General features: G+C 46.4%; 1 protein-coding gene across 9 annotated transcripts in view; it reads right to left on the bottom strand.

Moving 5' to 3' along the window:
• TENM4 (teneurin transmembrane protein 4) overlaps positions 1–26,974 on the bottom strand; it is a 680,333-nt gene that overhangs the window by 21,629 nt on the left and 631,730 nt on the right. For all 9 annotated transcript variants that reach the window (XM_053385165.1, XM_053385169.1, XM_053385167.1 and 6 more), the window contains 4 exons: positions 24,685–24,917; positions 23,606–23,760; positions 8,728–9,605; positions 3,744–3,916 (listed from right to left, as the gene is read on the bottom strand). In XM_053385165.1, the coding sequence (XP_053241140.1) occupies positions 3,744–3,916; positions 8,728–9,605; positions 23,606–23,760; positions 24,685–24,917 (1,439 nt within the window). The remainder of the gene's footprint in view (positions 1–3,743; positions 3,917–8,727; positions 9,606–23,605; positions 23,761–24,684; positions 24,918–26,974) is intronic.

A 26,974-nucleotide genomic window follows, 5' to 3' on the forward strand; every position in this document is an offset into this window, starting at 1 on the left:
ACCCCCTGCGGCTGATGGGATGGGAAGTCCCAGCGGTTCTCAACCTGTGGGTCCCTAGATGTTGCTGGACTACAACTCCCATCATCCCTGAGCTCTGGCCTTGCTAGCTAGGGGTGATGGGAGTTGTAGTTCAACAACATCTGGGGACCTACAGGTTGAGAAAGGCTGATCTGGAGGGTCAAGCGTTTCTCTTCTATCTGGATCACAGCCTTAGCAAAAATCCAAGTACAGTGGTACCTCGGTTTACGAACTTAATCCGTTCCGGAAGTCCATTCTTAAACTGAGGGGCGCTTCCCTAATGAGGCCTCCCACCGCCTACAAGCAGATTCCGTTCTTAGACCAAGGTAAAGTTCTCAAATCAGGACACAATTACCAGTTTTGTGGAGTTTGTAAACAGAATCATTCTTAAACAGGACTGTTCTTAAACTGAGGTACCACTGTATTAAGTGGTACGGGTGGCGCTGTGGGTTAAACCACAGAGCCTAGGACTTGCCGATCAGAAGGTCAGCGGTTTGAATCCCCGTGATGGGGTGAGCTCCCGTTGCTCGGTCCCTGCTCCCGTCAACCTAACAGTTCGAAAGCACATCATAGTGCAAGTAGATAAATAGGTACCGCTCCAGCGGGAAGGTAAACAGCGTTTCTGTGCGCTGCTCTGGTTCGCCAGAAGCGGCTTAGTCGTGCTGGCCACATGACCCGGAAGCTGTACGCCGGCTCCCTTGGCCAATAAAGCGAGATGAGCGCCGCAATCCCAGAGTCGGCCACGACCGGACCTAATGGTCAGGGGTCCCTTTACCTTTACCACTGTATTATGCACAGAATAAATGAGAATATAAATTCAATGTGGCTTTCCTTGGTGCAGAGCTGGGCTGTTTGTTTGCATGAAGTTGTCCTGACCCCATTCCCTGTCCCCGATGACGATCTCTATGCTATGATAACAACAGCAAGGACACTGGAAGACTTTTGTCTTGTGAGAAGAGCTGGCAAGCAAGGAAGCAGGCTGAACCCCCAACAGAAAACAGCTGCAGTACCACGACAGGCCTGGCAAGGGCTCCGCTTCTTAATTAGGTGCGAGTGCGCGCCAATCAGCAAAGGAAAGCATTAGAAGGCGCCAGGTTATGGGGGTCTCATGGTGCTGGGATTACCATGATGAGGTCTGTTTCCTGCTGCATAATCCAGTCTGTGCCGCTCAGCCCTTCCCAGCCCTTGCCAATAGCTGCAGAGCGAGATGACAATTCGTTATCTGAACGAATTTGTGTTAATGGCCTGACTTATCTCCGAGACCCTGGGGAAGTTACAGAAATAGTTTCGGCTTTACATTAACGCTCACCCCGGCCCCCGAAAAGGGATTCATACCAGACCTTCAAGCAAGCTCATAGTTGTAGGAAGGAGGAGGTGGAAAGATGTAGGGGGGCGCGCCCCCTACACCCTAGAAAATTGCATACAGTTTAATTCTCCCTTTCCCTTCTGCAGATTCGGTTCGCGTTCCTTTTGGTCAGGGGTAAGCAAACTTTTTCGGCAGGGGGCCGGTCCACTGTCCCTCAGACCTTTTGGGGGGGGGGCTGGACTATATCTTGAAAATATAAATGAACGAATTCCTATGCCCCACAAATAACCCAGAGATGCATTTCAAATAAAAGCACATACAGTGGTACCTCAGGTTACATACGCCTCAGGTTACAGACTCTGCTAACCCAGTAATAGTGCTTCAGGTTAAGAACTTTGCTTCGGGATGAGAACAGAAATCGGGCTCTGGCGGCGCGGCAGCAGCAGCAGGAGGCCCCATTAGCTAAAGTGGTGCTTCAGGTTAAGAACAGTTTCAGGTTAAGAACGGACCTCCGGAACGAATTAAGTACTTAACCCGAGGTACCACTGTATTCTACTCATGTAATAACACCAAGCAGGACCCACAAATAACCCAGAGATGCGTTTTAAATAAAGGGACACATTCTACTCATGTAAAAACATGCTGATTCCTGGAGCGTCTGCAGGCCGGATTTAGAAGGCGATTGGGCTGGATCCGGCCCCCGGGCCTTAGTTTGCCTACACATGCTTTTGGTGCTAGTAGCTGAGCACCCCTGCTTGAAATCAAAGGGCACAAACTCAGCAGATGGGACAGTTTCCGGATTGGAGACCTTGTTCGGCACAACCTTCTGTAACTGGTTCAATTAAACTTGCGTTTTAAAGTAGATTGAACATCTGGATCTTACAGCTTCAAGTAAATGGCCGCTGTTCTTTACCTGCTGAAAATCTCCATTTTCCATTATATTATCACATATTTAAACAATGTATCTGACTGTATCTTAAATAAAGGCAAGGGAGGCCATATACAAATAAAATAAAATAAAATAAATGGACTCCCTTGCCCAATTGATCACTGCACGCTGCATGAGGGCTCCTGCTGATAACCATCTTATCAGGAGGTCTGTGGCCCCTTCCTGCTTGGAATTCCCTCTCATTACATACTGAAGAGGAGCTGCCTTTGTTGTCTTTTCAGCGCCTATTGAGACCTCCCTCTTCCAACAAGTGCACTTTGCTCAAACTATTTTTAACTGCTCTTGTATACAGAATTCTTTTGAAATGTTTTATATGTGGAACTGTTTTTACACTTTCCTTGGTTATTGTTTTTTGGTTGCAACTGTTGTTTTTGGTTTATATTGAGTGGCAACTGTCTGTCTCATATCCTCCAACACCTGTCTAATGAAAATAGGGATGTCTTATTCAATAATAAGGGACATGGGTGACGCTGTGGTCTAAACCACTGAGACTCTAGGGCTTGGCAATCAGAAGGTCGGCGGTTCGAATCCCCGCAATGGGGTGAGCTCCTGTTGCTGTGTCCCAGCTTCTGCCAACCCAGCAGTTTGAAAGCATGCCAGTGCAAGTAGATAAATAGGTACCACTGTGGCGGGAAGGTAAAAGGCGTTTCCGGGCGCTGCTCTGGTTTTGGTGTTCTGTTGTGCTAGAAGCGGCTTAGTCATGCTGGCCACATGACCTGGAAAAACTGTATGTGGACAAATTCCGGCTCCCTTGGTCAGTAAAGCGAGATGAACGCCGCAACCCCAAAGTCATCTGTGACTGGACTTAACTGTCAGGGTTCCTTTACCTTTACCTTTTTATTCAACAACAACAACAACAATAATAATAATTACTAATATTTATACCCATCCCATCTGCCTGGACTGCTCAAGCCACTCTGTGCGGCCTCAAACATATAAAAAAACACAATAAAACATTAAAAATAAAAAACCTTCCCTATACAGGGCTGCTTTCAGATGTCTTCTAAAGGTTGTATAGCTACTTATCCCCTTGGTTAGGGGGTCAGATAACTCCATACCCTCCAATATTTCTCTGATGGAAATAGGGATGTCCTAAAAAAAGCGGGACATTCCGGGATCAAATCAGAAACCAGGATGGCTTCTGTAAATCCACGACTGTCCCCGGAAAATAGGGACATTGGAAGGTCTGCAGAGACAATGGGAGAATGCACCTTCAGGGGTGAAGTCAAACCATTGGAGAGTTACAGCTTCTGCTGTGGATGTAGAGACTGAAGGAGAGACATGTTTTGTTGCAGCTGGGGCAGATGAAGGCGTCCGGTTGTGGAGATGCAGGTGTACCATAGCGTTGATAATAATGCGCTTTATTGCTGAAACCTGGCTTGGGACCTTAAGGTAAAGGGCAGGGCTAAAGGAGAACAAAACCAAACCAAAAAAACCAGACAAAGCCCGTCCAGCAGATCTGAAGCTCACCTTGCAAGAGGGTGTAGAAGGCACCTGAGGCTGAGAGGTTGGTTGTTATGGTGACGTCATCCTTGCTGGACGTCTCAACCTGGACATGCACTGAGCTGTCCGTGTCACTGCGGAAACTGCTGACCTGACCGGTAGGGAAAGTGATGTTGGTGAGGCGGCCAAAACTGTCGTACCTGGAAAGGAAGGAGATGCATGAATAGCAAACAGAGGAGGAGGAGGAGAGAGAGAGACAGACAGAGAGATAGAGAGAGACAGGAACCTTCACCCCAAAGCATTGGGTTTTAACTTGCTGCCATCTGACCTAAGCCTTGCAGTACAAGAAAATAGTATCACTGTTGCTGCAAACCATCAGAGCAACCTCTTTTTTATTTTTATTTATTTGAGTTCCTGCTTCAGAGAGTGGCACATATTTGCTTCTTTGCTGTTTGCTTACCAGGTAATGACCTCACTTACCATATTTTTCCGTCTATAAGACACCCCCATGTATAAGACTCAGATTTGGGAAAATGGGGGCAGATGGCCCAGAATATAAAACGCCCCCTAATTTTTGACTTTATTTTTTAGGAAAAAACCCTAGTCTTACACATGGAAAAAATACAGTATATCCCCAGTAGCTGCTAAAAGGTTGCATGTTGTGGAGAAAGGTGAATAGCTGGAGCGACTGATGTTCTTTTGACGGTGATTTTTTAATTAGTGGCAGATGAGGTGTAAAATATTCTCGCCCAGAAACAAAAATCTGCTCTGCTACCGAGGAGGATGTGCGAACGCAAATTCTGAACAGAGTTTGCTGCCGCTGTTCCTCTTGGCCACACAGGAATGCTTCTTTTAACAAACACTTTGTGCAACTTTTCCTTCCACCTTCTTATGCCCGCTTTGCCCTGCTGTTCCTAAAGATGTCTTAGGGCTTTCCATACTGCTTTGCAGCAGAGTTCCTCTCACGCCTGGGCCCCAATTCGCACACGGCTCGACAGGTTAAGTTTTGAATCTGCAGAATTCTCAGCTTGCGAGAGAGCGGTTTTGATTCAAGGGTTGCGCATGGAAAAATGGCACAAGATGTTCAAAGATGCTGCTGATCTGGGCAGATGAAGCAAAAGCCAAAATGGCTTGAAATTGAAAGGGCTGAGTTAGATGTGTTCTATGAATGCAGGTCCGTAAGTGTGGACATTTCTAGCCTTTAAGGAACTGTTTTTACACATTTTTTAAAATTAATTGCAACCTAAAATCCGAATAGCTTATATCTATGTATATGTAAGGGATGTGGGTGGCACTGTGGGTTAAACCACAGAGCCTAGGACTTGCCGATCAGAAGGTCAGCGGTTCGAATCCCCGCAACGGGGTGAGCTCCTGTTGCTTGGTCCCTGCTCCTGCCAACCTAGCAGTTCGAAAGCATGCCAGTGCAAGTAGATAAATAGGTACCGCTTTGGCGGGAAGGTAAATGGCGTTTCCATGTGCTGCTCTGGTTCGCCAGAAGCGGCTTAGTCATGCTGGCCACATGACCCGGAAGCTGTACGCCGGCTCCCTCGGCCAATAAAGCGAGATGAGCGCCACAACCCCAGAGTCGGCCACAACTGGACCTAATGGTCAGGGGTCCCTTTACCTTTATGTATATGTTTTTATATATGTTGGAAGCCGCCCAGAGTGGCTGGGGCAACCCAGTCAGATGGGCGGGATACAAATAAAAAAATTATTATTAATTATTAGCATAACTGATTTGTCTGATTGAGTGAAATCCTAGAATCATAGAACTGGAAGGGACCACGTGGTTCATCTACTCCAACCCCCTACAATGTAAGAATCCTTTTGCCCAACGTGGGGCTCGAACTCACAACCCTGAGATTAAGAGTCTCGTGCTCTACCAACTGAGCTATCCTGCAGGCTTGATTATACTAACAACCCCTCTTCATACTTTGGGAATCCCCTAAACAGAAACAAACCAAGTTTCTCCTTTCTGTAACATCCCTTTTCTGTTACAGGTAGGTAGCCGTGTTGGTCTGCTGTAGTCGAAACAAAATAAAAAAATTCCTTTCAGTAGCACCTTAGAGACCAACTGAGTTTGTCATTGGTATGAGCTTTCGTGTGCCTGCACACTTCTTCAGATACGAATTTATCTTTTTTTCTGTGTGCCCTTTCGTAAGTGAGGAAACCCAGGGAAGCTGGAAATTGGGGCAGCCTACAGAAAACCCCTGAAAAGAGCGTCCAGAAGACCCGTTCAGCAACTGCATCGTTAAAATCAAAACAGACAAACCAAAAGCACCACCATTCCCCCAAAAACATCTGTTCTGAAAACTGGGTAAAACGGATGGGTGTCAACGTATTGCGATCTCTGCTCATTTCCACCTCTATGAAGGCACATAATTCGGTTTGAAAAGGTAGCCTAGGAAAATAAGGTTACAGGGCACCAGGCAGAGGGCCTGCCCTGTGGAACGCCCTCCCAGCAGATGTCAAGGCAATAAACAACTATTTTAATTTGAAAAGACAACTGAAGGCGGCCCTGTTTAGGGAAGTTTTTAATGTCTGACGCTGTATTGTTTATAATATTCGGTTGAAAGCCGCCCAGAGTGGCTGGGGAAACCCAGCCAGATGGGCAGGGTATAAATAATAAATTTATTATTATTATTATTATTATTATTATTATTATTATTATTATTATTAATTATTATCTGTAGGGAGACAAATCCTCGCAAGTCAATTCATCCCACAGCTAAGCTGGCTGTGCCCTGTTTCCACAGTCCAAAGGATTCAGGATCCATCACACCCTAATGTTCTCATGTTCATTTAACGCTCCGACTTGCACCAGAATTAAGGACAAACGCCGTGACGCAGGGAGGCTCCGAGCAGCCGGCGCCGGCAATGAATTCATCACCCCCCCTAATGTAACCTGCCGCTGTCCGACCGAGCTACCCCAGCCTTTACAATCACGGTGGCAATTATGAGGCTGACAAAGGAAACCAGGGCCATCCATCCCCAAATGGAAACGCATTTAGCCACGGTTCACTGCACAGAATTAATGCAGTATTTGGTGCTTATGAGACCTAATTGTTTGCTTGTGAACATCCGACACCGTCATTTGTCACATTACTGGCGCGGAAAGGAGGCAGTTGGTTCCAGAAATGCCTGCTCAGAAGCTCCCATCCCCCCAGGTCCTCTGCTTTCAGCAACCTTTGGCAGCTAAATAATCGGTGGGAAACGAGTCACCTTGAAATACTGCTACGTTCGGTGACTAGGAAGCAGAAATAGCATCAGTTGTGTTTTTTTTTCAAGACACGGGGGTTTGGGAGAAAGGGAAAAGGGGCCATATCCTCCAATTTGAACTGCCTCGCTAAACTTTTAGCTACTGGCAGTGCTGCAGGCCTTGGAAAATGGGATGAGGTTCAAAATGCAATTTTCAGTAAAACAAATCTCTTGGGAGTTTAGGACAGCTTGACATGGCCGGTCCTTGTCCCAAACCTCTCAGGCTTGCGCTAGGGCCTCCATTATGCCTCAGATTGTGCTGTACCCAAGGACACTGGCTCCTGGGCTCTGAGGTAATGTGGGACCCCCCAATATATATTTTAGGGGGCCGGCCCCCCAATGTTCAGAGGGCACCCCACGCAAAGTCTGGCCCCCTCGATCCTCCAGAAAAGGTGGGGGCTCTGTGCTGCGTGCATGGTTTCAGAAAGGGGAGGAGTTGGGGGAGAACTCCACACCCTGAAGTAAGTTCAAGGGGGCAAAATTAATTCATGGGAATTCGCTGCTGGAAGATATGGCGACGGTCACTGGACTTGATGGCTTCAGAAGGGGATTAGAGGGTAAATTCACCGAGGATGGGGAGGTGGTCTAACAGCAGCCATTAGCTTTGATAGCCACCTGAGCAGACTTTATTTGGATGAATGCAATGATAATTGATAATATATCAGGCTACTGACAATTACAGTCATACCTTGGTTCTCGAACCGAATGCATTCCGGGAGTCCGTTCGAACTCCCAGAACTGTTCGAAAACCAGAGTGCAGCTTTCGATTGGCTGCAGGAACGTCCTGCAGCCAATCGGAAGCTGCGCCTGATGTCTGGCTTCCGGAAATCATTCGAAAAGTGGAACACTCACTTTCGTGTTTTGATCATTTGGGAGCCAATTTGTTCGAGAACCAAGGTATTCAGCTTCCAAGGTACAACTATATATGTGTATTAGGATAATAAGAATATGCACATCTGTATATTAATGTAAGGGATGTGGGTGGCGCTGTGGGTTAAACCACAGAGCCTAGAACTTGATGATCAGAAGGTTGGTGGTTTGAATCCCCGCAACGGGGTGAGCCCCCGTTGCTTGGTCCCTGCTCCTGCCAACCTAGCAGTTCAAAAGCACGTCAAAGTAGATAAATAGGTACCACTCCGGCGGGAAGGTAAATGGCGTTTCCATGTGCTGCTCTGGTTCGCCAGAAGCGGCTTAGTCATGCTGGCCACATGACCTGGAAGCTGTACGCCGGCTCTCTCAGCCAATAAAGCGAGATGAGCGCCGCAACCCCAGAGTCGGTCACGACTGGACCTAATGGTCAGGGGTCCCTTTACCTTTACCTTATATTAATGTATGGTAATGTAGTGGTATGTTTTTCATTCTCACTCACTTTTTTCTTACTCTATCTTTTTATAAATGAAATTCATCCTCATCATCACCATCATTATTATTAAAGCTTTGGTAGCTATCTGGAACTTTCACATCCCAAAAAGACAATGTGCCCATGTTTACTGCTGTGGGATGGCAACAATGGAAGAGGCCTATTATGTTCATAGTGTTCTGTGGGTTTCTCAAGAGTATCTGCTTGGCCACTGGACTACACAGGCCTTTGGTCTGATTCAGAGAAGCTCTTCCTATCTCCTTAACGTTGGCTGTGGTTTTACTGTACGTGTAGCGACTGATGGATGACGCCATGGCCTTTGTTTGGTGCAATAAATGATGGCAATATTCTTAACGCGATCTGGGATTCTGTTACACCCAACAAAATACTCACTCATAAAACGTCGTCCACCCGTTTTCATTGCTCTTGGTGGCAAGGAGGCCAGAAATGCCGTGATAGGTCATCATGGCCACCTCGTGCCCCTGGGCTGTCACGCTCTTCAGGGCGCTGTTGGTGCCAATGGTCAGCCAGTAGACCTGCCCGTCGGGTACCACCAGCCAGAGCGGCATCCCGGTGGAATCCCTCCGGATGTTGACCAGGTTTCCATTGTTGTCGGTGATCAGGGTGATGTCCCCGTCTCCGGTGTAGGTGAAGTTGTAGAGGTAATCTCCGGTGGGGAGGCTCTGGGTGAAAAGGTGTTTGCCGCTGGTGTCGAACAGGTAGAGCTCTTGGTCGATGGGCGAGGACAACTCGTACAAGTTCTGCGTGTTGAGGAACGGCTTGTTCTTCCGGATGAAACGGATCCGGATGTTCCCCAGGTCAGCCACGTACAGCTCCCCATCCGCGCACACCGCCAGGGAGGAAGGGGCGTTGAGCTTGGCGTCCTTTGCGTAGCCGTCGTCGCCGGAAAAGCAATCGCAGCTGACGTCATTTTTGCAGTCGCAGCCGCTCGGGGCGCCGGCCACCAGAGAGATTTCCCCGTTGGTGGTGACCTGCCTGATGCGGTTGATCTTCTTCTCGTCCGTCTCCGTGATGTACAGGACGCCGCTGTGAGAGACGGCCAGAGCTGTGGCCGATTCCAAGGTAGCATGGATGGCCACCTTACTGAGAAGGAAGTGGTCGATGCCCGGAACCTGGCAATGCATCGGCCTCCCTGCCAGGATTCGCACTTGGTGGTTTTCGGAAATCTGCAATACCACGTTGTTGTCGAGGACGTACAGAGAATTGTCCATCGGGTTGACTGCCAGGTCCGTAGGCCACTCCAGGCGGACCTAACAGAACAGAAAGAAGCAGAAACGGTTCTTAGGACCACGACCATTCATGTTAACATTGCAAGAATAGTGTCTTGGTTTATATGTGGGTTATGCAAGAATAAATGGATTGTTATTGTATCATATATCTGTCGCGAGGGTGCCGTTCAACAGCTCACTGGGCTAACTGCCCGGTGAGATCTGAGACGCGGAGAGCGTCTTCCAGTTCTTTTATTTAAATCCACATGCTGGACTATGCCGAGATGGCAAAATCAACCGGGAGACTCAGGAATCAAGAAGATAAGGACTTTAAAAAAGAATGGGGAAAACTAATAATCTACCTAAGGGAACATTGTAAGCAAATTAACGTTAGCTGGACTTAAGAATCACTTGTAAAGCGACGAGGTTTATGCATAACTTATAGTAATGAGAATTATGGAGAATATATTGATATGTAGATTGGTAAAAAAATTGTTACTAGGATCCATGTTAAGGGGGGGGAGTCACAAGATTCAGAAAATCTCATGGATTGATTTTATAAAGAATTTTGTTATTACTCTGTATATATAAAAGCCAATTAAAAATTATTTCAAACAACAACAACAGAAATACACAGAGACATGGAATGTACTCCCCCTTTCTTGAGCTGTTGCTCCAAGTGTCCACTTCTCCCCCCTGGCAGTTACTTCCTAGCTCCTAGACCTCTCCTGCTGTTTACGTTGGCCAGCAAGGAACTATTTCTGGTTCTAGGACAGGCATAGGCAAACTCGGCCCTTCAGATCAGGCTTCCTCATCCTCGGCCCTCCAGATGTTTTGAGACTACAATTCCCATCATCCCTGACCACTGGTCCTGCTAGCTAGGGATGATGGGAGTTGTAGGGCCGAGGTTGAGGAAGCCTGCTCCAGATGTTCTGGGACTACAACTCCCATCATCCCTAGCTAGGTTTGAGCTTCCCGGCCACTTTCCCCGCAAAAACCTGAATTGACATTTACTCTGATTCATCCCTAGCTAACAGGACCAATGGTCAGGGATGATGAGACTTGTAGTCTGAAAACATCTGGAGGGCCAAGTAATACTGCAATATTGTTATGACATAAGAGACAAACGACAGCAAAGGGGTAGAGAACAAAATCACCATGGAAAGCGGGATGCGGTCGACAAAACAAAAAAACTAAATTATGTACTAGAGTGTATACGTGGAATTTTTTTAATTAGAATATTTTTTTAAATAAAATAAAATGGATTTTTTAAAAATTAGATGCATTACTTACTAAAGGGACTCTGTTCTACATTGTGACTTGAAACACAATGTAGAACAGCATAAGAGAAATGGGTTTGGGAACTGGGTCCTTATACTAAGATTCTGATAGGTCCTGATCGTAGCCCTTTAAACCCAAACTGCCACACTCTTAAATTCGAAGCACATCCTGCAATTATAGAGAAGGGCTCATTGTGGCTCAGGATCCCTGGCAAATGAAGCAGGAAGCCATGTGTCATTTCAGCTCAGGACCCAGGGATCCTCACCACGAGAGTGGCCAAATGTCCAGAGCGAAAAGCAGATATTGATTTAAATGCAGTCCCCGCCCCCCATCATGGCTGAAGAGAAGAACGGACAAGAACCATGAGCAAAAAAATTAAGATGACTGTTTTGGCTCAGCCCTAATCAAGAGATGGTTGCGTTTTAGTTCGCGACATGTTTTAGAAAATGCAAATTGGATAAGATCCGCCTTTAAATATGAACCGAGCTGAATCCGTCCCTCCAGCCCAGCCCTAATTAGGTGACATCTCCTTATCTTCTGGCCCTGAACGGCAGCAGCTTACCAGCTTGTGTAGGCCCCAAAGAAATTGCTGCAAGGTGGGTTCACCTGTCCATCTTAAGCAAAAGCCACTGTCATGGGTCTAGTTCTCATTGAGGGTCTAGTTCTCATTGGATAGATACCTGGGCTGCTCCCCTTCAGAATGCCAGTTGGGCCCTATGTAAACGAATGCTCTTCTCTCTAATTAGACTGGCACGCACCAGATACAGTGGGGAGACACCCCCCCAAGTATATACATTTGGACATCTGTATTGGTTTTTAAACAGGCTTTTGAAAACCCATTAATTTCAAGCTGGCGAGCTTCTGATTATTTAATGGTTTATTAAATTGCTGCTGGTGGTTTAAAATGCCCTCCCCCCCTCTACACTCCTTAATTGTTTAAATTGTTTGTGCTGGGCTGTGAAATGGCTTCAGACTGCTGTTTTAGTGCGTTCTAGTTTCACCTGAATGAAATACAGTGGTACCTCGGGATATAGAGGCTTCAGGTTACGTGTTTTCGGGTTGCAGATGCGGTGCTGCGGGTTGCGAACGCTGTGGGTTGCGAACGTGCCTCCCGCACGGATCACGTTCGCAACCCGAGGTTCCACTGTATTTTATTTTCTCCATTTCATTTATTTAAGGGTGCTGCTGCCTCGGAGGCACATTGTGTTGAATGGTCACTTTAAAATGTGAAGGTTCATTATTATTTCACAAGTTGTGTATGTCTTTAAGGGCCAGGGCCAGGGCAAATAACGAGACCCAGTCTTACAGCTGTGAAACATAGCAGGTGCTGCTGAGTTGTGTTAATCGAGCTGTGTCAGCAATTGGGTATAGTATATAAGGAGCAGCATCTAGCTCCCTCATTACCCTGGGGGATGGGTTGGTGGTTAGGTCTGGTTTGTTGTTGATGTATTTAGTGTATAAGCAGTTTTTTTTTGTTATTAAAACCTTGTTTAAGTTATTTTTGAGTCCCTTTTTAATGCATGGTCTCCCCAGCAAGCTCTCTGCAGCGCTACTAAACTGCAAATAGCCAACATGTTGCCCCCTGCAAGACGGCAAAGCAATATTTGAAAAGAAATAATAATAAAAAAAACACATCAAATATCCTGCAGATAGTAAACCGGTATGTCATGGAGAGAGCTAAGTTGGAAACCTTTGGCCTGGCATCTCATCTTCTAGGTGCAATGGTTTTTTACAGGGTTTCTTTGAAAGTTTTGTTCTTCTTAAGCTTTCGGACTCAGCATTGCTAAATCAGAGGCAGCTTTACAGGACATCTAGCTTAACGCACTGCACAATCCTGGATATCCAGGCCCAGAGGTAAAATTTCTGTCTGGGTGGATTTTTTAAAAATTGCCAAAACGTCTCTGGCTATACTTTCTGGATGAGATACAACTGGTGGTTGAAGACTTGCTTCCCTCTTCTCTTCTCCTGCCCCACTCAACAATATATCACAGCTTCTATAGCTTACATATAGTAGGGGCATTTAAAATAGAGAGTCATCACAGTGTCCTCTTTTTTGATCTTCAAAATATGACAAGCCTAGACATTACAGTGGTACATCTGGATGTGAACGGGATCCGTTCCGGAGCCCCGTTAGCATCCTAAAGCGAATGCAACCAGCGTCTGCGCGTGCACGGGTCACGGTTCACCGCTTCCGCGCATGTGCGTGATGTCATTTTGAGCATCTGCGCATGCGCGAGCGGTGAAACCCAGAAGTAATGTGTTCTGTTACTTCCGGGTCGCTGCAGAGTGTAACCTCAAAACGCTCAACCCGAAGCTACTTCAACCCAAGGTATGACTGTACTGTTCTATGCAGTACAGTGGTACCACAGGATACAGATGCTTCAGGTTACAGACTCCGCTAACCCAGAAATAGTACCTCGGGTTAAGAACTTTGCTTGAGGATGAGAACAGAAATCGTGCTCCAACGGCGCAGCGGCAGCAGGAGGCCCCATTAGCTAAAGTGGTGCTTCAGGTTAAGAACTGTTTCAGGTTAAGAACGGACCTCTGGGAGGGGCCACTAGGGGCGCATCGGAAGATGGCTGACAATAACATCTCTCCGACCCACACAAGGTAATTAGGAGGCTGTGATGGGAGTAAATAGCCTCCCTAGCCCCCAAGGTTGTGGGGGGGCTGCCCTTGCCTGCTGTGCCCTATACCACCCCCAAATTTGTGGGGATGGGGGCACTAGGCAGAATGCCCTCCTGTGGGATTTCGGCGCTCCTGGACGCTGTCTCTGATCCGCGCCACTAGCTGCAAGAACTTCAAAAGAATCAATTAGGAGGAAGCGAATGCACATATTTCAAGGAAGGAGGGGGAGTAAAGACTGCTAACTGAAGAGATCTCTGATAAACAAGACGAGTCGGAGGAACAAGCATAAATCATGAGAAGATACGCCAAGACTCGGTATGCCAAAGGGACTGGATGGGGGAGAGGGAAACAACTTTCCTTTCTTTCCTCTATGTGATTAAACAAGAATCCCCCCCCCCACAAGTCAGAAATGTTGTTTAATGACTTAAGCTGTGGATTTAAGACTGTGTGGAGATAAATTTTCTAACCAAAGCATGTTTTAAGAAGATCGTGGAATGTACAAGAGCTTTGGAATGACGCAGTTAAAAATAGCGTTGCCATGTTGGCAAGCTCTGTCGGAGGACTTGAGTCTGGGAGAAAAAATAGAGCTGCTTTTATATTGTGTGTGAGACTCCTCAGAGGGACTTAAGAACGACAGTTTGCGAGATAAATGATGGAAAGAGCAATGTTATTTATGAAAGCGATGATATATGGAAACCATCTCGATATGAGGATTGGACGAACGGAAAAATTCACACAGGATTACAATTGGTGTTTATCTGCTAAAGGAGATTACCAGAAGAGATCATAAGGATGTATGCTACAGCAGCAGCAAGAATACTCATCGCAAAGTATTGGAAGACACAAGATTTACCCACCAAGGAAGAATGGCAGATGAAGGTGATGGATTATATGGAACTGGCGGAAATGACTGGCAGAATCCGAGACCAGGGAGAAGAATCGGTAGAAGAAGGTTGGAAGAAATTCAAAGACTATTTACAGAAACATTGTAAAATTAAGGAATGTTAGAAGGATGCGGGAATGAAGTTATGTGGTTTTAGCAGTAATGTTTTAAAGGAGTATGTAAAAATGTGTTGTCAACAGGTGAGAATGTAAAGTTATAACATATTAAGATAAATGATTAAGATAAAAACAAAGATGGAAAGGATTTGCTGAATTAACTAACTGAACTAGAATACAAAAAAGGGAGGTGTGAGGAGGTCAAGGAAACAAGTAAATGAAAGGTAAGTCATGGAAAAATTGATTTGTTTTTTAAGTGTTTTTATTTTTCAGTTTTTTGTAATTTTTTGTTCTATTATTTCCCCCCCTTATTTTTGTAATTTTGTGAAATTTTAATAAATATTACTTTAAAAAAAAGAAGAGATCATAAGGAAAAAAGAAAAAATGTACGAACAAGATGAGATGTGGAAACAGCAAGATAAGACTGGATAGAATTATGAACTTTATTTGGACTGATTTGGATATTAACGCAGTAGCAAGAAGATGATCGGAACCCCCCTTCGGAACTTGAAATATGGGTCCCCTCAACAAAAATTTAAAATTCAGCTTTGTAATTCGGAATTTATGTGATGTGATTTGATTTGATTGGTCGGTTAATAAAAATTATATATATAAAAAAAGAACGGACCTCTGGAACAAATTAAGTTCTTAACCCAAGGTACTTCCAACTCTATGATTCTATTCTATTATTCTACTACTGTATAAGGTTGGGGAGGAAGAGGGGGAGAGAGAGATATACTCTTCTACTTAGTGTACATGTTGGGTACACAGCGTCACTTGGGTAGGTTCTCTTTCGATTCGTTTATTATATTTCTTTGGTAGTGACAGAGCCATTGAGAGAGAGAGAGAGAGAGAGAGAGAGAGAGAGATGGAGAGAGAGATGGAGAGAGATGGAGACCACCATCCCTTCAGGTAGACTCTGGTCAGACCTCACCTGGAGTACTGTGTCCAGTTCTGGGCACCACAGTTCAAGAAGGACACTGACAAACTGGAACGTGTCCAGAGGAGGGCAACCAAAATGGTCAAAGGCCTGGAAACGATGTCTTATGAGGAACGGCTAAGGGAGCTGGGCATGTTTAGCCTGGAGAAGAGGAGGTTAAGGGGTGATATGATAGCCATGTTCAAATATATAAAAGGATGTCACATAGAGGAGGGAGAAAGGTTGTTTTCTGCTGCTCCAGAGAAGCGGACACGGAGCAATGGATCCAAACTACAAGAAAGAAGATTCCACCTAAACATTAGGAAGAACTTCCTGACAGTAAGAGCTGTTCGACAGTGGAATTTGCTGCCAAGGAGTGTGGTGGAGTCTCCTTCTTTGGAGGTCTTTAAGCAGAGGCTTGACAACCATATGTCAGGAGTGCTCTGATGGTGTTTCCTGCTTGGCAGGGGGTTGGACTCGATGGCCCTTGTGGTCTCTTCCAACTCTATGATTCTATGATTCTACGAGAGATCAGCCCTACCTATACTGTGGAATGGTACCACCCAACAACTTAGCTTTACTGCCTCGGTGGGAACTAGACCACCGACAAAGCTGCGTCTGGTCTCTCTTTTCCCCCCTCCTCTTGGCTCCTGGCCCTCCTTAACCCTTCCTGTAGTAAAACATGACAGCTTGTGGTTTCCCCTTCAATAATGCATGCCTCTCTGCCTTGCCGACAGCCTTCTGAGCGCCTGCTACTACACTTGCAACCTTGAGTTAGCATCAAGAATGTAAGTTTATTCGGAAATGGCGAGAGAATTCCAGCCCCCTCCCTTTCTTAAAACCAATTCCTTGTCAACAACGACTGCTAAATATTTTATGGCTGCTGGTCCCTCACTGCCTGAGGGGCTCTGACTGAAGAGACCTCAAGAGCGGCTTTATAGGATGAAAGAAGGGAGAGTTCCCTAACCGGGGTGGTTTTAAAGAGACCTCTCGCCAGCATCTGCGAGATGCAAGCGGGCGACTCGAAAACGGGTCCATCGCCTTTGAAAGAAGGAAGAATGAGAGCCTGGGCTCCAGATGGCTGCTTTCTAAAAGCTTTTGCAAGGACTATATAGAGAAGACGTATTGTATGCATTTTTCAAAATGCAACCAACGATGAGATGGAGTTGGGGAAAGCTTGGGAGCTGGGGAAATATGATGGACCATAAAGCTTCCTAAAGTTCAGTTGGAATAATAATAATAATAATAATAATAATAATAATAATAATAATACCCTGCCCAGCTTCCGGAAAAATATAACAAAAATAATAAAATGTCAAACATTAAAAGCTTCCTAATACAGGGCTGCCTTCTGATGTCTTCTAAAAGTTTGGTAGTTCTTTATTTCCTTGACATCTGATGGGTGCCACTACCGAAAAGGCCCTCTGCCTGGTTCCCTGTAGCTTCACTTCCTGCAGTGAGGGAACTGCCAGAAGACTCTTGGAGCTGGACCTCAGTGTCTGGGCAGAACAATGGGCGTGGAGACACTCCTTCAGGTCTACTGGGCCGAGGCTGTTTAGGGCTTTCAAGGTCAGCACCAACACTTTGAATTGTGCTCGGAAACGTACTGGCAGCCAATGTAGGTATTTCAAGACCAGTGTTATGTAGTCTCGGCAGCCGCTCCCAGTCACCAGTCTAGCTGCCACATTCTGGATTAGTTGTAGTTTCCGGGTCACCTTCAAAGGCAGCCCCACGTAGAGCGCATTGCAGTAGTCCAAGCGGGAGATAACCAGAGCACGCACCACCCTGGGGAGACAGTCTGCGGGCAGGTAGGGTCTCAGCCTGCATACCAGATGGAGCTGGTAGACAGCCGCCCTGGACACAGAATTGACCTGCGCCTCCATGGACAGCTGTGAGTCCAAAATGACTCCCAGGCTGCGCACCTGGTCCTTCAGGGGGCACAGTTACCCCATGCAGGACCAGGGAGTACCCCACACCTGCCTGTCCCCTGTCCCCACGAAAACAGTACTTCTGTCTTGTCAGGATTCAACCTCAATCCATTAGCCCGTTAGCATGCATATATATAACATACAAAAGTGAATTACATTAGGGGGAATTGCATACAACGTTGTGTATGTTCAGACAAATGGCTGCTGGCTTAGATGGCTTTAAGAAGGGGGCTGGACAAATCCACAGACGGGTCTATCTACAGCTATTTAGCCATGTTAGCTGAACCCCCACATCCCAAGAGAGTATATCTCTAAATAACAATATCTGCCAGGCGGCAAGGAAACAGAGGTGTGTTGCTACTGCCATAGCTTGGGACATAGGTGCCAACTCCTTTAAAAATAATAATAATAATAATAATAATAATAATAATAATAATAATAATTTTAGTTATGCCCCGCCCTTCCTAGGTCAAAAACTGGGCTCAGGGTGGCTAACAATAAATTTAAAAGACTTGATTATAAAAGCAGCATAAAATACATTATAAAAACATGAATAACAATCAATTTAGCGGAAATAAGCATTAGATAATCCCCAGGGCTAGCTGGCTGAATTGGTCCTACTTGGGCCAGCGAGGAGGCCAGGGGAGAATTAGCTGTGGGGTCTCAGAGCAGGTGATCTTCATAAAAGGGGAGGGGGAGGGAAGAGAAGGGAAATAGAAGATCAGGCTGAATTCAAATTAAACGCCAGGCGGAATAGCTCTGTCTTACAGGCCCGATGGAAGGAGGTTAAATCCTGAAGGGCGCTAGTCTCATGGGACAAAGCATTCCACCAGGTCGGAGCCATCACTGAAAAGGCCCTGGCCCTGGTGGAGGATAGTCTGACTTACTTAGGGCCCGGGACCTCTAAACTATGGTTGTTCATGGACCTTTGAGCTCTGGGTGCACCCACAAAATTCCCCAAGGGGCCGGGAACCCACAAATTTCAGTGCACACTGCATGGCACCCATGGTCCCAGGTACCCACAGTTGTGGGTCCAAGTTGGCACTCCTGCTGTGGAATTCCCCCAAAGCTGGCTACTGTGGGGGAAGCAGAAAGGATCAATGGGCAAGTTAGGCCACATCAGAGCTATTATTGTGTTACATTCCCTGCACACTTTCTCTAGCTGCTTCCCCCAGGGAAAGCTGGTGTGAGGAGCTCTAGAGGCAGCCATTCCAAAGGCTCAGCAGATAACTAAACAAGCTGTACAGTGGTACCTCAGGTTAAGAACTTACCGTATTTTTTGCTCTATAAGACTCACTTTCCCCCTCCAAAAGTAAGGGGAAATGTGTGTGCGTCTTATGGAGCGAATGCAGGCTACGCAGCTATCCCAGAAGCCAGAACAGCAAGAGGGATCGCTGCTTTCACTGCGCAGCGATCCCTCTTGCTGTTCTGGCTCCTGAAATTCAGAATATATTTTTTTTCTTGTTTTCCTTCTCCAAAAACTAGGTGCGTCTTGTGGTCTGGTGCGTCTTATAGAGCAAAAAATACAGTGATTCGTTCTGGAGGTCCGTTCTTAACCTGAAACTGTTCTTAACCTGAGATATCACTTTAGCTAATGGGGCCTCCCGCTGCCACCGTGCAAGTTCTGTTCTCATCCTGAGGTAAAGTTCTTAACCTGAGGTACTATTTCAGGGTTAGCCGACTCTGTAACCTGAAGCACCTGTAACCTGAAGCGCCTGTAACCCGAGGTACCACTGTAGTTTGGTGGTGCTTTTAAAGAGGACTTAAAAAATAATAATCTAGTTTGAGTGGAGAGATGGTGGAGGAAATCGCAGGTCTAAGTATATATCAGGCCCCTGCTTGCAGAAGGGAAACCACAATGTTCGCCAAGTCAGATTTTTTTTTAAACAATAAAACTTTACCTCTGGTCCACCAGGCAGGTGACTTTTGTAGGGCTGTAATTTTTATCCTGCTCATAAATGGCAGACGGTGGGGTAGCTGCCACAGTGGAGCGGGAGCAATCTTTTCAAATTAGGGGGAGAAAGAAGCAAACGAACAGGTGCCAGGTGGATGCCTGGAAATTGCATGGGTGGTTGTGGAAAGAAAAGAAAAAACCCCATTGACTTCCATTGTGCCTAACTTACAGTGCTCAAGCTTTCCAGCTAGGATCTGCGGTTCCACAGAACAAAGTTTCATCCCCCAAGCTGTAATAATAATTATTTGAGGCGTGCAACCCCTGGCAGATTTAGAGGTTATGGCTCCAGGCTGGTGCTGATTATCGGGACGGACAGTGCCCCTGAAAACTGAGCCCTGAGCAGCATCAGTTTGCCTACCTTGTGCTAAGAAATGCAGGTGTCAAAATAGATTTTTTTCCTATATAAAAAAATAAAAATAAAAATTGAGCAGCTGGACTGAAAAAGCCCAGCATGAAAGCCATTTGCAATCTGAAGCAATTCAAGATTCTTCGTTTTCCTGCTGTTGATAATTTGGGCAGAACAGACTTCAACCACTGTTTCTGAGATATTAATTTGAACCAGTCCCACTCCAAAATGCACTGTGTCCAATTTAGGAAGTCTCCGACACAAACGGAAAGAAAAAGTACTTCCGATAAGCAAATGAGTTGTGTATGTAATGGAAGACCTGAAGCCATTTTGAATTTAGGCTGCATTGCGATGTATATGCTGACTCAATAATAATAATAATAATAATAATAATAATAATAATAATAATAATAAATTTTTTATAACATGCCCGCCCAGCCGAAGCCAGGCTCAGAGTGGCTAACAACTAGAAAAGCAACACAGCATTCTAAAATCAATTCATTTTAAAATCAATTCAATATCAAATTAAATTAATGGCAACCATTGGGCTATACTATCATTGGGCTATATATTGATTCATCTCTCTCTCTCTCTCTCTCTCTCTCTCTCTCTCTCTCTCTCTCTCTCTGTGACACAAATTGCCAACTGCAGTAGTCTCTTAGCCATTGGCTGAGCTGCAGTGATGTCAGAGAATGCTCATATTCTGAGGGCGGAACGTTGACAAACCAGTGCAGTGGCTGGAAAAAGTGAAATGGCTGGAGATGAATCTCAAGACTGGAAGGCAGGTGGTAAAAGACAGGGCAAAGGAAATGGGGATAAAGTCAGAAGGCAGCTGCAAAAGGCTCATCTAAGCCAGAAGCTGAGGCTCCAATACTTTGGCCACCTCATGAGAAGAGAAGACTCCCTGGAAAAGACCCTGATGTTGGGAAAGATGGAGGGCACAAGGAGAAGGGGACGACAGAGGACGAGATGGTGGGACAGTGTTCTCGAAGCTACAAACATGAGTTTGACCAAACCGCGGGAGGCAGTGGAAGACAGGAGTGCCTGGCGTGCTCTGGTCCGTGGGGTCACGAAGAGTCGGACACGACTAAACGAATAAACAACAACAAGCCAAGGAGGCAGAGGAGGAAAGAAAAAGAGGAATCAGAGAAGCTAGAGAATGAGAAGCGAATGAGAAAGGAAGGTGAGGGGAAAACCTGAACAAGAGCTAGGAATGGGCTTTTTTGTTACTACGGAACAATTTCCCCAACCTGGTGTCTTCCAGATGTTTAGATTACAACATCAGATCTGACCTGCTGGCTGGGGGCGATGGGAGCAGCAGTTCAAAATCTCTGGAAGGCCCAGGTTGGCAAAAGCTGTTGCAGGTGAAAAGTAAACAAGACAAATAAGAAAGTGAGGCGGAATTAAAGAACCTTTTAATGAGGGTGAAAGATGAGAGCACAAAATATGTTCTGAAGCTCAACATCAAAAAAACTAAGATCATGGCCACTGGGCCCATCACCTCCTGGCTAATAAAAGGGGAAGAAATGGAGGCAGTGAGAGATTTTACTTTCTTGCACTCCGTGATCACTGCAGAGGGTGACAGCAGTCACGAAATTAAAAGACGCCTGCTTCTTAGGAGAAAAGCAATGACAAACCTAGACAAAGAAGAAGAGAAGAGGAAGAAGAGTTTGGATTTGATACCCCGCCTTTCACGCCCTTTAATGAGTCTCAAAGCGGCTAACATTCTCCTTTCCCTTCCTCCCCCACAACAAACACTCTGTGAGGTGAGTGGGGCTGAGAGACTTCAAAGAAGTGTGACTGGCCCAGGTCACCCAGCATCTGCATGTGGAGGAGCGGGGAAGCGAACCCGGTTCCCCAGATTACGAGACTACCGCTCTTAACCACTACACCACACTGGCTCTCAGAGGACAAGATGGCTGGACAGCATCTTAAAAAGCAGACAGCATCTTAAAAAGCAGAGACATCACCTTGCCAACAAAGGTCCGTATATTTAAAGCTATGGTTTTCCTAGTAGTGATGTTTGGAAGTGAGAGCTGGACCATAAAGAAGGCTGATCACCGAAGAATGGATGATTTTGAATTATGGTGCTGGAGGAGACTCTTGAGAGTCCCCTGGACTGCAAGAAGATCAAACCAATCCATTCTGAAGGATATCAGCCCTGAGTGCTCACTGGAAGGACAGATGCTGAAGCTGAGGCTCCAATACTTTGGCCACCTCATAAGAAGAGAAGACTCCCTGGAAAAGACCCTGATGTTGGGAAAGATGGAGGGCACAAGGAGAAGGAGACGACAGAGGACAAGATGGCTGGACAGTGTTCTCGAAGCTACCAGCATGAGTTTGACCAAACTGCGGGAGGCAGTGGAGTGCCTGGCGTGCTCTGGTCCATGGGGTCACAAAGAGTTGGATACGACTAAATGACTAAACAACAACAATAACTTCATGAACACTAGGTGACAGGCAGCTGAACGGTCCATGCAGGTAAAAGATGAACTTAAGGAAAGGAAATAAAAATGCATATGAATTTGACACAACCAGCAAAATATTTGCAGGTCTCCAGTTCCACAATATTGATTGTGTGCACACAGTGTGCCAGTTGCTGTTCCGATGTGACAAAGACGCTGTCCAGAGTGCTTACAGTCAAAAGGGACATTTAAAGCCCATCTTGGAACACAGGACGTGGCTTGAGAATAAGGAGACAAATCAGGCCGTTTCCGCTCCCAGAAGACCTCTGCACTCAGCCGGATAATCCCGTTTCCCAGACTGCAAATGTGTGATGATACAGCTGGGAATCCCTACATTACTGCAGTTTGAGGGCACCGCAGATTGAGAGTTCCCATGTACCTTCTTTCCAAAAACATTGCAGAATGCTGATTTCAGTGTAGACAGGCCAAAAATGAAGATATTGGAAGGTCATGAGACAGGAATGAAGAGGATTTATTTGTGGTGGATACTTTGGAATGAGCAGAGTTGTGGCAGCCCACGAGAACCTTTGCGGAAGCGTTTCCTATTGAGCTGTAGTGATGCCACGCAATAGCTTCACCAAAGTTGCCCATGCGTTGGCAACCTCAAGGTCAGATGACTGCAATGCCCTCTATGTGGGGCTGCTCTAGGGGGCTGTCTGCAGGCCAGTTAGGGCAGATCAAGGGGCAAACTGGTACAAATACAGTGGTGCCCCGCAAGACGAATGCCTCGCAAGACAGAAAACCCACTAGACGAAAGGGTTTTCGGTTTTGGAGGTGCTTCGCAAAACGAATTTCATATGGGCTTGCTTCGCAAGACGAAAATGTCTTGCGAGTTCCTGCGGGGTTTTTTTCCTTCCCCCCCTTTTTCCCAAGCTGCTAAGCTGCTTATCAGCTGATCCGCTAAGCCGCTTAACAGCTGATCCCTAGCTAACAGGACCAGTGGTCAGGGATGATGGGAATTGTAGTCCCAAAACAGCTGGAGGGCCAAGTTTGGGGATGCCTTGCTTTATACACTCAGAAGGTGACTCACTGCAGTCTGTAGGAAAGCTTCTCCTACAGGTTCCTAAAATGTCAGAAGCCTGCTGCAAATGCAAATGCAAATGTGGAAAAGCATTCCTGTCGATACATGACAGGTGCTCAGTATCTGTTTTTTCTCTGCATCAGTAAGATTTTCCAGCTGGATGAAAAACCTCAATTTTTTGTATCTTCTTTAAAAAAATGTATATTCTATTTTTTAATTTTTTGGGGGAGTTGTTCTGAATTGCTGTTTAGTTGTTGTTTTTAGCACGCTCTGCACATTGCCTCAATTACTAAATGGTGAAAACAGAATATGCACAAACATTCCAACTTCTGAGCGAAAAGGCTCTGTGACAGAACGCGGGGAGGCAGCGCAGCCTGTAAGGAAGAGGTGCCTGGAGGAGGAAAAGGTAATTGGCTTGCCAGACAAGAGATGGAGAAGTTCTGCCGTGGCAGATGACGCACAGTTTTGACAGTGGAGAAGGAATGAAGGGGCCTTAAATACCTGGGAGATATCCATGACTGAGTCACAGCTCAGAGGCCGGGCGGATGTTAGGTCATTGGAACCAAGCACCGTTGAGATGATCCCGTTCTGATCGATGCGCCGGATCATGGTGCCATCCACAAAATAGATGAACCCAAATTTGTCGACTGTGATGCCTGCGAAGAGGAAACAAACCCAGCTTGGATAACTGCGCAGAAAGAAATTCACTATATATATCTATATCTATAAAGGTAAAGGGGACCCCTGACCATTAGGTCCAGTCATGACCAACTCTGGGGTTGCGGCGCTCATCTCGCTTTATTGGCCGAGGGAGCCGGCGTACAGCTTCCGGGTCATGTGGCCAGCATGACTAAGCCGCTTCTGGCGAACCAGAGCAGCACACGGAAACGCCGGAGTGGTACCTATTTATCTACTTGCACTTTGATGTGCTTTCAAACTGCTAGGTGGGCAGGAGCAGTGACCGAGCAATGGGAACTCACCCTGTTGCGGGGATTCGAACCGCCGACCTTCTGATCATCAAGCCCTAGCCTCTGTGGTTTAACCCACAGCGCCACCTGCGTCCCTCTATATCTATCTATCATCTATCTATCTATCTATCTATCTACCTACCTATCTATCCACACACACACACACACACACACACACAACACACAAATGCATGCTTGTTCCAAAAATGTGTTTGGCATCAATGCATGGCTGTCAGGCACTTCGGAACGATGGCACAAGGGAACTACGGCGCAATCACATGATGTCCTGTGATTGGCAGGTGGGGCTGCCCCTCCCAACTGTCAAGATTGCCCTGCTGGAAGCCTAAAAGATTCACCCACTTCCTGGAATGCTGGGATAAGGACTTTTGCAGCAACCGTTTTACACGTAGTGACGAGATATTTCGAAAGTGGACAAACTCTGCTTGGCTGAGCCCTTGACATACACCAACTAAAATTACATCTGCAGGGCTGCCAGCTAAAGATCAAAGGCATTGTGTTGCCCCATCTTTAAAAAGTAAAACCTCCTACGTCAACCCAACCTGCCTGTTTCGAAGCCACCGCATTCTGCTAAGGAACGGCCGCCCTTCTTACCCCTAGGGTTTGTCAGCGTGGCCTCAGTCGCTTTTCCACCGTCTCCGCAGCGGGTGTCATCAAAGGGAAGACACTGGTCTCCTGTTCCGGCCACAACCTCCGAGTTCTTCACAACGTCTTTCACCACGGTGATCGACTTGATTCTAAAGACACGGCGGCTGTTGGTGTCGGAGAGGTAGATGGATCCGGAAATGGGGTCCGTGGTCAGGTAATACTTATGAGCGGGGCTATGGCTGCAAAAACAAAGGAGGCGGGATATTGAACTTGTTCCCACATTCTCAGGACGACAATCAGGAATCCCGCTGGAGGTGCGATGATGTCGCAGCACCATGCAGCCAATCAGGTTTGGCTATACGGGCGATGTCAAATGAAGCTCACACATTGCCTGAGGGCAAAGGCAGAATGTGCTCCTATTATTGGAGGAGGAGGAACAATGAACTTTTGTCCCCTGACACTTGGCTCTTATGCACCATGCAATATTTTTCAGACTCCTCCCCCCGAAAGCTGAGGCACAAGAGTGAGACTTGTGAGATTCAGGTCTCACTTTATTCGTGTGTAGCTCTGATCTGATCCTTATTCATTCCTTGAGATTATGTCACTAGACAGAGGGCGGGATGCTCACAGAGTTATGTGGAGTGCCCAGTCCAGTGGCTGTGTTCACACATTACAATAACCTCGGTTTATTATGCATAACAGCATGCTAGTGCATGCCGTCGGATCCTTCCTGCTTTGCTCTTTCCCTGGAGAAAGAAGGTGAAAACAAACTAGGAGGCTATGATTACGCTTGGCTTCCTATTACATCCAAACTTGGGACTGTGGCCTTTTGCTCCCTGAGAAACCAGCCTTCCTGCTCCAACCCTCTTTCTGAAGATCTCTGAGAATTGTAGATTATGGGCTCATCCACACTTACCTTTCGCCTCACATTTTGCTGGGCACAGATCCACACTTTCCTGGTTCATCTCCAAGCGTGTTTTGGTTTGTTTTGTTTAACCCCACCACTTTCCCCAAGAAATCCTGATCTCTACTGCTGAATCGGAGCAAATGGCAATTCAGGTTTTCGTGGGGAAAGTGGCAGGGAAGCTCAAACCTGTGTCTAGAAATATGGAACAAAGATTAAGTGTGGATAAGCCCTTTATTGAGGGGAACCAGAGTCTCCCAGTGACTTTCAGAACCCTTAGCAAACCAAGCAATCCAAGGATTCTTTGGAGCACGGGTAGGCAAACTAAGGCCCGGGGGCCGGATCCGGCCCAATCGCCTTCTAAATCCGGCTCGTGGACGGTCCAGGAATCAGCATGTTTTTACGTGAGTAGAATGTGTCCTTTTATTTAAAATGCATCTCTGGGTTATTTGTGGGGCCTGCTTGGTGTTTTTACATGAGTAGGATGTGTGTTTTTATTTGAAATGCATTTCTGGGTTATTTGTGGGGCATAGGAATTTGTTCACTCCCCCAACCCCCCCCCCCCCCAATATAGGCCGGCTCCCCACAAGGTCTGAGGGACAGTGGACCGGCCTCCTGCTGAAAAAGTTTGCTGATCCCTGCTTTGGAGGAATCCACAGCTGTTGAAAGTGCCATGATACTGCTTTAAATCTATAGTGCAGATGAGGCCTCAGTCAGGGACCCTGGCCTATCATGGCATGCAAGTCCAGCCACTGCCTTAATTTTGTAAAAACAAAACAAAACCCACCCAAAGAACATGTTGCAAATTACTTACCTAGCTAGCGTCCCACCTGGCTCATTCAAGTCTCATGCCATGCACCTTGCTAGAAACGGCTATTTTACATAACCTTGCCCTTTTCTCTCACCTGTCTCCCAAATGCTCTGCATCCCATAATTTGTAAAAATTATATATAATAACACCTCTCCTCTGCCCTGCCTATTGAATTAACTTAGTACATTTTCCACAGAGCGAGGGAGCTGGGCAGAAGAGAGGGGTGTTTGTGGAAAGACCTATCTGATTTATCCCAGAATATCCCCCTGTGATTTTACCTTATTAAAGTCTGAGCAGATTTCATCTGCGCACGATGACACTGATTCTTGCTAAATAAAATACTCTGACCTTCAGCGACTCGGGATGGCAGTTTGGGCTCCATCTGTATTCCTTCTCGATGACAGCAAACTGGCAGGGTATTATTTCATTTACCTGCCCGTCACTCAACCTGAGAATCCACTTTGTGTGTGTGTGTTGTGGGGAAGGTGCCCTGTGGGAATCCGCCATCCATTTTTATCAGGCCCCCAAGAGTTCGCCGCTCTTCTCCAGCAAGGCTCGGCTGAATGTCAGTCAGCTCTTGA

The sequence above is a fragment of the Podarcis raffonei genome, chromosome 4, assembly GCF_027172205.1.
Source record: "Podarcis raffonei isolate rPodRaf1 chromosome 4, rPodRaf1.pri, whole genome shotgun sequence".
In the NCBI taxonomy this organism is placed as follows: domain Eukaryota; kingdom Metazoa; phylum Chordata; class Lepidosauria; order Squamata; family Lacertidae; genus Podarcis; species Podarcis raffonei.